This window comes from Cercospora beticola, chromosome 4 (assembly GCF_033473495.1).
Source record: "Cercospora beticola chromosome 4, complete sequence".
Lineage (NCBI taxonomy): Eukaryota > Fungi > Ascomycota > Dothideomycetes > Mycosphaerellales > Mycosphaerellaceae > Cercospora > Cercospora beticola.
Window position 1 is genome coordinate 694477 of NC_088938.1, and position 11520 is coordinate 705996.

General features: G+C 54.1%; 3 protein-coding genes across 3 annotated transcripts; 2 read left to right on the forward strand and 1 right to left on the reverse strand.

Annotated features, from left to right (window-relative positions):
• Positions 1-1213: 1213 nt before the first annotated feature.
• On the forward strand, positions 1214-2732 carry GDI1 (Rab GDP dissociation inhibitor alpha; the record flags this gene model as incomplete). The annotated part of the gene is made up of 3 exons (XM_023596780.2): positions 1214-1718; positions 1769-2320; positions 2380-2732. 3 exons carry the CDS (start codon positions 1214-1216, stop codon positions 2730-2732), a joined length of 1410 nt encoding a protein of 469 aa, XP_023452135.1.
• A 1001-nt stretch (positions 2733-3733) lies between these two features.
• RHO25_005914 (uncharacterized protein) lies at positions 3734-5034 on the reverse strand (the record flags this gene model as incomplete). The annotated part of the gene is made up of 2 exons (XM_023596781.2): positions 3734-4826; positions 4904-5034. 2 exons carry the CDS (start codon positions 5032-5034, stop codon positions 3734-3736), a joined length of 1224 nt encoding a protein of 407 aa, XP_023452138.1.
• A 2408-nt stretch (positions 5035-7442) lies between these two features.
• Positions 7443-10955, forward strand: RHO25_005915 (uncharacterized protein; the record flags this gene model as incomplete). The annotated part of the gene is made up of 1 exon (XM_023596782.2): positions 7443-10955. The coding sequence occupies one exon, from the start codon at positions 7443-7445 to the stop codon at positions 10953-10955; it is 3513 nt and encodes a 1170-aa protein (XP_023452051.1).
• Between the last annotated feature and the right edge of the window lie 565 nt (positions 10956-11520).

Genomic DNA, 11520 nt, shown 5'->3' on the forward strand with positions numbered 1-11520 from the left:
AGTGCAGTCTCCTGCAGAATTACGCGGTGCATTCGTCGTATAAGGATTTGCCGCCTCGCATTTCGCCACACAGGTAGTACTGCTCCCAAGTCTCTCGTAGTTGGCCACACATGGACACTCGCCAGTCCTCTGATTGAGCCTTTCATTAGAGCCGCAGGAGCGGATGCACTGCCCGTAATTGTTTCTGATTGAAGGCGCTTGGCAAATAGGCACACACGTGTAGTACGGGATCACGTTCTCTGTTCGAATGGAGAATTCGTGGTCAGTCGCGCAGCCACAGGTCCCATCGTTCTTGTTGCAGAGCCTGTTCCAGGATTGCCTTGTGGAGGTCAGACTCTGCGAGCTGTTAGCTATCCACAATGAACCCAGCCTCCATATCACGTTCCAGGATCACGATCGGGGCTCTCTGAGAAATATTCATTTTTCAAGCCAGTATGATTGCGGACTCACTGGGCTGTCAATACGAATGTGTTTTAGAGGGCAGATGATCGAAGTAAGTGGCGTGTTGATTGGAGCTGTGCTCCCTGCCATGCTTCCATGTTGTTTCCGTAGCCATGACAATTGAACTGGGAATGTACCTGGACGTCCAATGCACTTGCCGTCGGGAGTTCAAAGTTACGATTGCGAGCAGTCACTGCCTTGCAGGGATTCTGAAGAGGGGTCTCCATAGCAGAGGGCGGGTCGAAGGCGTTGCGCTTGCAGAGACTTGGAAAATCGACGAATTCTTCTGCGTGTAGAGCGGTGTTTGGTAGGCCTCCTGCAGAGAATGCTCACATGCGGTTGCCCCTATCCCGCACGCTCAACTGTCAGAGCCAACGTGGTTTCTAGTGAGCCAGACTGGCCGAGGGCGTCCAGCATCCCATCGTTGTGGATGACAGTGCGATCATGGTTGCGAGTTCCCTAAACGTAGAGCGTCGATCTGAGAAGTGAAGGAAAAACAATAGCAGAAGATGCAGGAGGAGTAGAGACGAGAGTCTTGGCAAGTGAAGATCCGAATGAGGGACGAGGGACCCTGGTCGGCGGACGGAGCAACTGGTGACCTCAGCGTCGAGGGGCTCTGGTGTTTGGGGCGGGCGGCATACATAGCTCCGACACCAAGACTGGCGCTTGCACTTTCACCGCCAGAGATAAACACGCTGTCCTCACATCACACCTTTTCGCCCATTTTCTGCTCGAATCTCATCGCCGGCACCGCTCCCGCACGCACACAGCCATGGAGGAAATCGCCCCCGAATACGACGTCGTGGTGCTGGGCACTGGCCTGACGGAATGCATTCTGTCCGGCGTCCTGTCCGTCAAGGGCAAGAAAGTGCTGCACATGGACCGCAATGACCATTACGGTGCCGAAGCCGCCTCGCTGAACATTGAGCAAATGTTTAAGCGGTATGGCAACTACAACAAGGGCGAGGAGCCGTGGAAGAAGTACGGACGTGCCAACGACTGGAACATCGATCTCGTGCCCAAGTTGCTGATGAGCAATGGAGAGCTTACCAACATCCTCGTGTCCACTGATGTGACACGGTACATCGAGTTCAAGCAGGTTGCTGGCAGCTACGTGCAGCAGGGCGCCGCAGCCAAGGCGACTGTCGCCAAAGTGCCCAGCAGTGCTGGTGAGGCGTTGAAGAGCCCGCTGATGGGACTGTTCGAGAAGAGGCGAGCAAAGAACTTCTTGCAGTGGGTTGGCGAATTCGATGAGAGCAACCCATCCACACACAACGGTATGCAGGTTGGCTGATAGGGGAAGCACGCCGTCTGACTTGATGCACAGGCATGAACCTCGCCCAGACCACGATGAAGCAGGTCTACGACAAGTACGGCCTCGAAGCCACCACTCGCGACTTCATCGGACACAGCATGGCCCTCTACCCCACCGACGACTACCAAGAAAAGAAGGGCGAGGCAAAGAACTGCGTCGAGCGCATTCGATTGTACGTCAACAGCATGGCTCGTTACGGAAAGAGCCCTTACATCTACCCTCTATACGGCCTGGGTGAGCTGCCTCAAGGCTTCGCTCGTCTCAGTGCCATTTACGGTGGAACATACATGCTCAACGCGAACGTTGATGAGGTCAAGTACGAGAACGGCAAAGTTTCGGGCATCCGAGCAACCATGAAAGAGCGGGACCAAGAAGGCGAGGGCATGAAGTTTGAGACCAAGTGCAAGCAAATCATCGCCGACCCATCATACTTTACCGACAAGGTGAAGGTTACAGGATACCTGATCAAAGCGATCTGCATCTTGAAGCATCCCATCCCCAACACCGACGATTCGGACTCGCTGCAACTGATCATTCCTCAATCGCAAATTGGCAGGAAGCACGGTATGATCCTTGCCTTCTCCCACTTCACATGCAAACAAGACAGCTAACAAATTCCTCAGACATTTACGTTGCGATGGTCTCCTCCACCCACAACGTCTGCCCCAAGGGCTACTATATCGCCATCGTCAGCACCATTGCCGAAACCGATGCAAACCACCACCTCGAAATCAAGCCTGGCCTCGAGCGCCTCGGCCCAATTGAAGAGCAATTCTTGGGCAACCCAACACCAATCTACGAGCCCGTTACCGATGGTACACAAGACCAAGTCTTCATCAGCAGATCCTACGATGCCAGCTCGCACTTTGAGAGCATGACAGCTGACGTCAGAGATTTGTACCAGCGGATCTCCGGCGAGGAGCTCGTGGTCGAGGGCCTTAAGAAGGAAGGAGCGAATTTTGAGGTTAACGAATAGATTGTCGTGATGTGCTGTTCTGCTGGAGGGATTGCAGTTTGATGTTGCCCAGCTTTGATGAAGGGAGATTGGACGCAGTACTTTGGAGGAAAGAAAGTCCGGTCTTGTTGTAGAAGAAGAAGAGGACACTGATGAGGGTGTGCCGAAATGATTGAGGATCACGAAGAGTTTATACCACAACTACTACTGCTACTACCGATAGTCAGATATGACATGTCCAAGAAGGATATAGAAAGGCACAAGGATCACAATGTTGCATGACTTTACTGCCTATTCCAAATGATTGTGAGCCTCACTTTGTTAGCCGCAAACCGCGGGTTCGAACACAATTGGAGGAAGTGAAACAAGAAACTGCCTCGTCATCGTAAAAGTCGATTTGAATTCGCATTTGAGACCACTGGCTTCAAGCATCGAGAAAGCCAGTTCCCTCAGTTCCTTCCCTCTATGTACACACAATCCATTCCAAAAATTTCCGTAATTGCAAGGCGCTTTCCTTGCTGACCAGCACCAAACCGTGCCGTAAAATGCGCGCTGCCGCTCCTGGCTTCCTGTATCATTCAAGAGAGCCAAAGCGCAAGACGATGCATGCAATGGTGCGGTGGAAGAAGTAGAAGTTGAAGAAAAAACAGCAATTCTGCGAAGGTCTGGAACCGTTCTTGGTTTCGCCTCGCCAAATATGTACAGGACCCGCTGCGTGTAGTAGGATGCGAAAAGGCCTTCGCTCGTGCACTTTTGCGCGTGCAGACCATTTCGTCAAGAAAAGCAGGATGGGCCGGCAAACTTTCTGAGTGGCCAAGCCGGGTGCTCTTAGGATGGGATGCGGTGGCGATACTGTTTCGTGAGGTGTAATGCGATGGTGATGATGATGCGATGGGAGAGTCTTGCTCTGGGTGGCGTGGATAATTCGTTACTCGTGGGTAGTTTTGGTCGTAAGTCGCTAAAATGCGCTGAGAGAGGGGCTGGAGAGTCGAGAGGAACGAGCAAAATGCTTCGCGCTTCTCTCAGCGCCGCTGCCCGGCTTCCAAGTCGCTGGCGGACACTGTGACCTGCTCGCCAGTGCCGTGTTCTTGCTGCTGTTGATTCCGTCGACCGAAGCGCGGAATGGAAACGGCCGGTAGTCGTGATCTCCAGCTTCGCGATGTGGGTTCTGCTTGAATGGCGGGATCCTGATAAACGTCCCGCTCTCGCCGTGCACGTTCTGCAGCTGCTGGATTCGGCTGCTCCGCGCGTGTTCCGTCGCTGACAAAGAAGCGTGGTGTGGCAAAGAGCATTACGCGCGGTGCAAATGGCAGACCGTGTCGTCGTGCTGGAGGTGGCTCTTGAGGCAACCGGCCGTTGCGAGCTGCGGCTGCATTGGCCCCGTCTGCATCCGGCCTGGGCTTGGGCACATAGTAGTCGGCTTTACAAAGTGGACAGCAAGCCCTCCTACTTGTGAGCCATGGGTCGACGCAGGATCCGTGAAATGCGTGCCCGCATGTGAGCCCTCGCACATCGTCGTCATCATCGAGGTTATCCAGGCAGATGGCGCATGTGTCACCAGGTGCAGCAAGCATCTCAGGTGGCGCTGCCGTTGCTATTGGGTCGTCCTCGTCGTCGTCCAAATCTGTGACAGCCGAGTTGTTTCGATCAATGCTCCTCTTCCTGGCTTTCTCCATATCTTCGATGGTAACCATTTCCGGCCCTTTCTCTCCGCTGGCAGTAGCTTGCGCTTTCGGTGGGTCCCCAAGCGCATTTTCGTGATCCTTCTGTGCGATGCTGAGCGCCGTTCCAGGCCGTGCGGTATCGACGGAGTTCTTGCCAAACGCTTCAATCGTACCCTCTTCGTCTCTCATACTCCCAGCTCTGCTGGTCGGTGCGGTCACTCCACCCTCTGCAGGAAGGCCTTGGGCTTCGCGCGATGATCGCCATGTCTTGTACTTGATCAATGGGAAGCGCTCGTTCACATCTTCCATGGACATGAGCTTCTTCTCGCGCCTCCTCCGTCTCGGGTGCGGCATTTGCGCAAGGTCAATGGGTTCGCCATTTTCGTTCAAGGCACGCGCTGCACGATTGCGTTGGTTATATCTGAAGCAGTATTTTACGCCGACGATGATCCTGTGAGCGTCATTGTTAGCGTCACATGGAGCCATGGCAGAACCGCGGGAGTCGGAGGAGGAGAGCTGTCAGCATACCATAGGTTCGTAAAGACTACACCGAATCCGAGGGCGACGAAGAACAACAGCGGCGAGCTCGTGGGTCCGCCTTTACCGGTGTCGGTGCCGGTGGTGGTCGACGCCGGAGCGCTCGAGGTGGTCGACGACATGGCTGTCGCCGGCGGTGGTGCTGTGAGTTGCGAGGCGCACAGCAGCGGCGCGCGACTGAGCGGCCAGAGTGGCGGCGCAGGCGCTTAGCGCAGGATGGTAGAAGTCGCTCGACGCAGATGGGTGTGTTGACAGGGCTGGGAAGACGTCCACACGGCTATAACATGGTATGCGGGTGTAGGCTCCTTGGCTGCTGATGCGGAGATGAGGCCGTTTCGGTATTGTTTCCTGGGTCGCGGCCGCAGATGGGATATGTCGCGCAGACGCAACAGCGAGAGATGCAGGAGTGGTCGTAGGGTGGCAAGATCGACGTCTAAGTCGTCACCAAAGCGATGGTGAACGAGAGGAGGATGTGGGCTGCCTCTATTCACGCCAGTCGACTAGAACTAACGGGCGCCGCGCCGGAACGTGCTGCGCATCAAGCGAAGCGTGCGACTTCGGCAGCTGTTGCGAAGAGGGGAAAGGCTGGCGCCGCGGGCTGAACGCGCAACAAGACTCTCACACTCGGCGACGCAGCTGTCTATCGCGGGACGGCACACTTCTCGCATTCGACGGGCAAGCAGTAGTGGTGTATGGCGTGCGGCGTGATGGGCTGTTGGGTTGGTGGGCAGTGCATGAATCGTGGATGCACGTTGGCTGCGTTCCAAGGAGAAGCGGTGCCAAGAATCACGGCTTTGTGCAATCGTCACTCTCTCTTTACAATGGGGCTGTCAATGATGATGATGAACAGCTCATCTTCTCCACTATTTCCCCAGCCATGGGACGAGGCGACTTCGTTATCATTGTCGCCACTCCACATCTCCAAGACAATTGCTCGGCATGGCTGTAGAACTGCAAAAGCGGCGAGTACCTTCAGTGGTACTGCGGTACTTCTGCTAGACCGGGTGCAGAGTCAGCCGGCTGCACTGCATCTACGATCACACGATCGATTTTCCCTACGTGGCGTGCTGTACAGCCGCGGCGGATAGATTCTCTTATCACATCTCCTGTTTGGTCACTGATTTACAGGATAACGTGCCCAACTGGGCTGACACCGCAACTCTCACTGCTGTTCTTGGACAGGCAGGACAGGGATTCAGCGGTGCCATGACTGGAGCTTACCGCGACCACTCGCTGGAAGCTGTGGAAGCTATCCTCCGGCTAAGCCTAACGTGCAACGCCGAGCACTTCAGGTACAGGGCGTATCGTTGGTCGTCAACTCGTGGTCTAGAAGATGCTCTCGCCAAGCATGATAGCCACATGCTCTGTATCAACACCTTCGTTTACGGCGTGCGATGTCGTGGCTGGTGAGCATCGAAGGATGTGTGCACCACTCCTATGCCGTTTGCACGAGGTATACTTAAATGGTGAAAGATCGGTCACATCGCATTGGCTCTTGTTCTCCAATGCCTGTCCCTACACATTGTTGTCTCCAATTCGAAGCCTGTGCGTTTTAGCATGTGCGAACGGATTGTCAAACCCTGCGTCTTCCGATGCAAACGTGTTGATACCACCAAGGGATCTGGGCCAAGAATAGCTGCTCTTTGCAGGCCCCGTACCGAAAGGCCGAACGGGTAGGAAACGGCCAGCACGTTGTACCCAACGTGAAGTGCTGCGCTTCCTGATCAAGCAACACGGCTTCTAAGAGCCATGGTTCCAAAGGTCTCGGCTTGACGCCCAGAAACGGCCGCATGGGCTCCCGCCCTCAACCTGTGTGGACAGTTGTGGTGCTCGAAGATAATATATGTCAGACTACTGCTGTCCGCGAACAATGTTGGCAAAGGCAAACACGGTTGGGAAACAGCCTGGAAATAAATGCCAATTCTGGGTGTGATGACCACTCATAAATCTCGCTTCATCGTACTCGTCGCCTTGAAAATCGACAGACAAGGTCAACAAGCAGACGATGCTGATCAGGCAGAACCACTAGGACTGTGGCCGGTCAAGGAATAATACAAACTTCTTCACTCTACAGGCGCAGCTGCACGGCTCCTCCGTAAAAGGTTCGCTCCTAGATGTCGATTGGAATTTGTGAGTACAGAAACAAGGATGAAATCCTGTTACTGGACAGGTCTAGGTCGAAGCGGACCACAGCTCTTTGTCGCGTAGAGCAAAGGAGGCAAATCTGCTGCACAGTTAAGCGAGAAGACTTGACCGTTGTGTTGCGGAGATGGCCTCTTGCATCGCGGTGGCACGGTAAAAGCGTCCAGGAGCAGAGAAGGTGAAGGAAATGGTTGGTGGAGAAGAGATCGTAGAATCTGCAGCGGGAAGGTCCGAGCGCGATGCGGCTTGCCGAAGCTTGGGGAAGTGATGTCAGTCCAGTCAGGAACGAATCGCGAATCGCGTGTGAATAATGAAGTCGCGTTTCTTTCTCTTTGCTGTGCTCGCCTCCCTCCGCTGTCCCATCGCCACATCATGACCGACAGTCAACATGCCGCCCTTCGTCTCGCGAAAGCGTCACTCCGATGGCGCATCGCCACCACCTCCAGCAAAGCGAGCAGCAACTACGAAGGCGAAGAGTGCCTCGAAGCAAGCCAAGGCCACCTTATTCGATGCCGCCGATACGCCGAGGAAGACGAAGTCGGCAGCAGAGACGAAGAAATTCTTAGAAAGCCTTGATGACGATGATGACGACGTATCCCTCAGTGAGGTCGACAGCGACGAATTCGAAGATGTGCCACCTGCAAAGAGACAAAAGATGGCAGCGAACGATGAGGAACGGGACGATGAAAGCGATGAAGATGACGACGGGATGGACTGGGAAGACGCGACTGCTCATCCTGTCGCTTCTTCGTCAAAGCCTGAGCCCGAGATTGGCGACATCAGTGTGTCCTTGAATGAGGAAGGAGGCTATATCGAGCCCGAGATATCACTTGCAACCGGCAAGAAGGGTCCTTCAAAGCGTGAGCGGCAGTTCCGTGTCCTCACGCATTGCCTCCACGTTCAATCGCTCATGTGGCACAACACTGTGCGTAATTCCTGGTTGAACGACAAAGAAGTACAGAGCATTTTGGTCAATGGACTTGGTGATGGCGTTAAAAGAGAAATCACAAGATGGCGAGAGAACATGGGCACTCTGACGAAGGAAGAGTTGGATGCAAAGAAATCTGCAGCGGCAAAGGTCAAAGCGCGGAAGGAGAAGAAGGGCAAGGAAACGAGCAAGACGAGGGACTGGGGTTACGAGACTGCACATCTGGAGCAGGGAGTGCCCAATCTGAGCCAAGGTGATCCTCTATTAAGGCTGCTCAAGGTGGTCACAGCATACTGGCGCAAACGCTTCACTGTGACTGCACCAGCATTTCGCAAGCAGGGATATATGCCGCTAAAGAGGTTGCGAGAGGAGATCAAGCATTGGGAGAAGAATCGCGAGGATTGCGATGAACATGGCGAACGCATTGAGAATATTGAAGCGTTTCGGAAATTGGCGAAGTCGTGCGAAGGGTCGAGAGACGTGGGCGCTCAGCTGTTCGTGGCTCTGCTCAGAGGCATTGGTCTTGAGGCGAGAATGGTCGCAAACTTACAGCCCGCGGGCACAGGCTTCAGCAAAGCCGAGGAAGCTAATGAGAAGAAAAGCAAGCAGACGAAGAAGACTGAGGTCAACCTGGACGCCACAGCTTGGGAAGGTGAGGCTGATAGCACATCGCAGAAGAAAGCAAAGACATCAAAGAAAGCGCCTCCCAAGCTGAAGAATGAGAAGCCAAATCGCAAGTCCTCCAGAGGCAACAAATCGGAGCCAATTCAACTGGAAGATTCGGACAGCGCTCTCAGCGAGCCACCTTCTGATTTGGACAATGCTACACAGGACGACCTTGACCACGACGACGATGATGACCTTTCAATCATCGATGTTACTCCGGCCACGCGAAAGAAGCCTGGCAAGAAATATGATTGCGACCTCGCGTTCCCGACGTACTGGGCTGAAGTTTGTTCGCCTGTATCGCATAAGTGGATACCTGTAGATCCTATTGTGCTGTCCACGATCGCTTCAACCGACGAACTATTGCAAACCTTCGAGCCTCGAGGAAAGAAGGCAGAAAATGCAAAGCAGGTTATCTGCTACACCATTGCTCACAATTCTGATGGCTCCGCAAAGGACGTGACAGTTCGCTATATCAAGAAACATCAACTGCCCGGCAAAACAAAAGGCATGCGGATTCTGGCTGAGAAAGTCCCCATTTACAACAAGCGGGGCAAGGTCAAGAAATATGAAAGCTACGACTGGTTTCGGACAGTCATGTCGCCATACGACCGACCACAGAAAAGGCGCACGACTGCGGACGACCTCGAAGAGCAGACAGATCTGAAGCCGTTCAAGCCTGCTAAGGAAGTTAAAGAAATCGAGAAGGAAAGCCTGCAGTGGTACAAACAGTCCGCCGAGTTTGTCCTTGAGCAGCATCTGCGGCGCGAAGAAGCGATTCTGCCCGGCGCGAAGCCTGTGAAGACCTTCATAGCTGGAAAAGGCGACAAGGCTGTGGAGCATCCTGTGTACAAGCGGTCAGACGTGGTCAATTGCAAGACTGTTGAGTCGTGGCATAAAGAAGGCCGCGCAGTCAAGGTCGGCGAGCAACCGATGAAGCACGTTGCAGTACGGGCAGTGACAATCGTCCGAAAGCGAGAGATGGAAGAGCACTTTCGAGAGCACGGTGAGAAGCTGCAGCAAGGACTGTACGGGTGGGACCAAACGGACTGGATCATCCCACCGCCGATCGAAAATGGTGTGATACCTAAGAATGCATTTGGCAACATGGATGTCTATGTACCCACGATGGTTCCAGAGGGAGCTGTACATCTGCCACTCAAAGGCTCTGCGAAAATCTGCAGGAAGCTGGAAATCGACTATGCTGAAGCATGTACAGGCTTCGAATTTGGCAAGCAACGTGCTGTGCCGGTTTTGACAGGAGTTGTCGTGGCCGAAGAGCATGAGATCCTCGTCAGAGATGCTTGGAAGGAACATCAAAAAGAGGTCAAGCGCAAAGAGGACGTCAAGCGCACCGCGGCCGCCTTGCATTGGTGGCGCAAGATGGTGATGGGCATGCGTATCGTGGAACGGATGCGTGCAGAGTACAATGAAACATCCGGCGACCCTGATGCGAGCAACCCATTCGCAAGGAAAGGAGCCGAGGGTCGAAAAGCGGAAGCCGATCTGGATGAAGACGCCGGAGCTGGTGGCTTCTTCCGCCCTGGGCACGACGAGGAAGAGGTTCCCCAGACCTCGCGCCGTGACGTTGATGCAAAACCACCTTCAGAAGAAGATGGTGGAGGTGGATTCTTCGCTGAAAGCGAGGACGAAGCCCCGGAGCACCATGCTGCCGACGATGGCTTGCTCGTTGAGGAAGATCCTGACGGTGCCGACACTTCGCTGCGATCATCTGTCGCTGCCATGCCATTCACGCCGATGTCATTGCAATCTGCTCACATGCCGCAGGGAGCTAGTGAGCCGGAGGACGAGGACGAGGATGACGATGAAACAGAAACAGCAGGCGGCTTCATTGCCGATGATGAAGAAGTTGACGCGCCAGCGTCGAAGAAGGCGCATGTTGAAAGACATGCCGTGTCCAAACCACCGAAAAGCACCGCTAAGCCAAACGGCCGGCGTTCTTCCAGGAAAGCTATCGTCTCTACAACCACCAGTGACGAAGATGCCTTATCCTCATTGTCAGAGCTTGAGGAGACAGACGATGGAGTGGCAAGAGAAGAGGAAACTCCAGCATTACGCCGGGAACGAAGCTCTCCCCAGGTTGTCATACCATTGACCAAGAAGCCCGTGAAGCCAGCCAAACGCGTTTCCCGAGCACGAGTCGCGAAAAAAGCAACGCCGACGAAAAGTCAATATTTTAACCACGAAAGCGATCACCAGGGAGACGAGAACGAAGAAGATGACAGCGAGCCAGAAGTTGTCAAGCCATCACGCACAACGGCGAGAACCAGATCGAAGAGATCCTAGGCCCGCTGTCTAAGCACACTATCCACGATTCTGCCAGCGAACCAGGCGTGTCCGCATATGTATGTATAGCGAAGGAAACCATGTACCGTCTAGCGACTGTTTCGCTAATCCAGTTCTGTTGACAAGTCCTCCGGTTCCTTCACGAAGAGACTTGTTGTCACGTGCGGGCGCCTGGGCTGGTCTCATGAAAGAGGTCGAAGTGTATTCGTATTGTAACATGTTCACAGGACTATTGCGAAGTGACGCCAACGAAGCGCGAGAGTTCGCATTCCGGCTCGTGCGTGACGTGAGATATCCTGCGCAGCCGTGTCTGCGCCGAGATTTACTCTTCGGACTTTATTACCTCAAGGCTGTCACCGCCCATTGAGTCTCGCCGATGTGATTATGCGGTGTGCCGATGGCACTCAGCTCATTGCACGTCGTCCACGTCAAGCAGAACGGACACAGTCGGATAAACAGGCACGAGGGCGAATGGAAATTCGATGCGAGAAGATCGATCAGCAACAGGATATTCTATGCGAAGACTGTTGACAGAAACAGGAACTTTCAACATGTACCGCGCCAC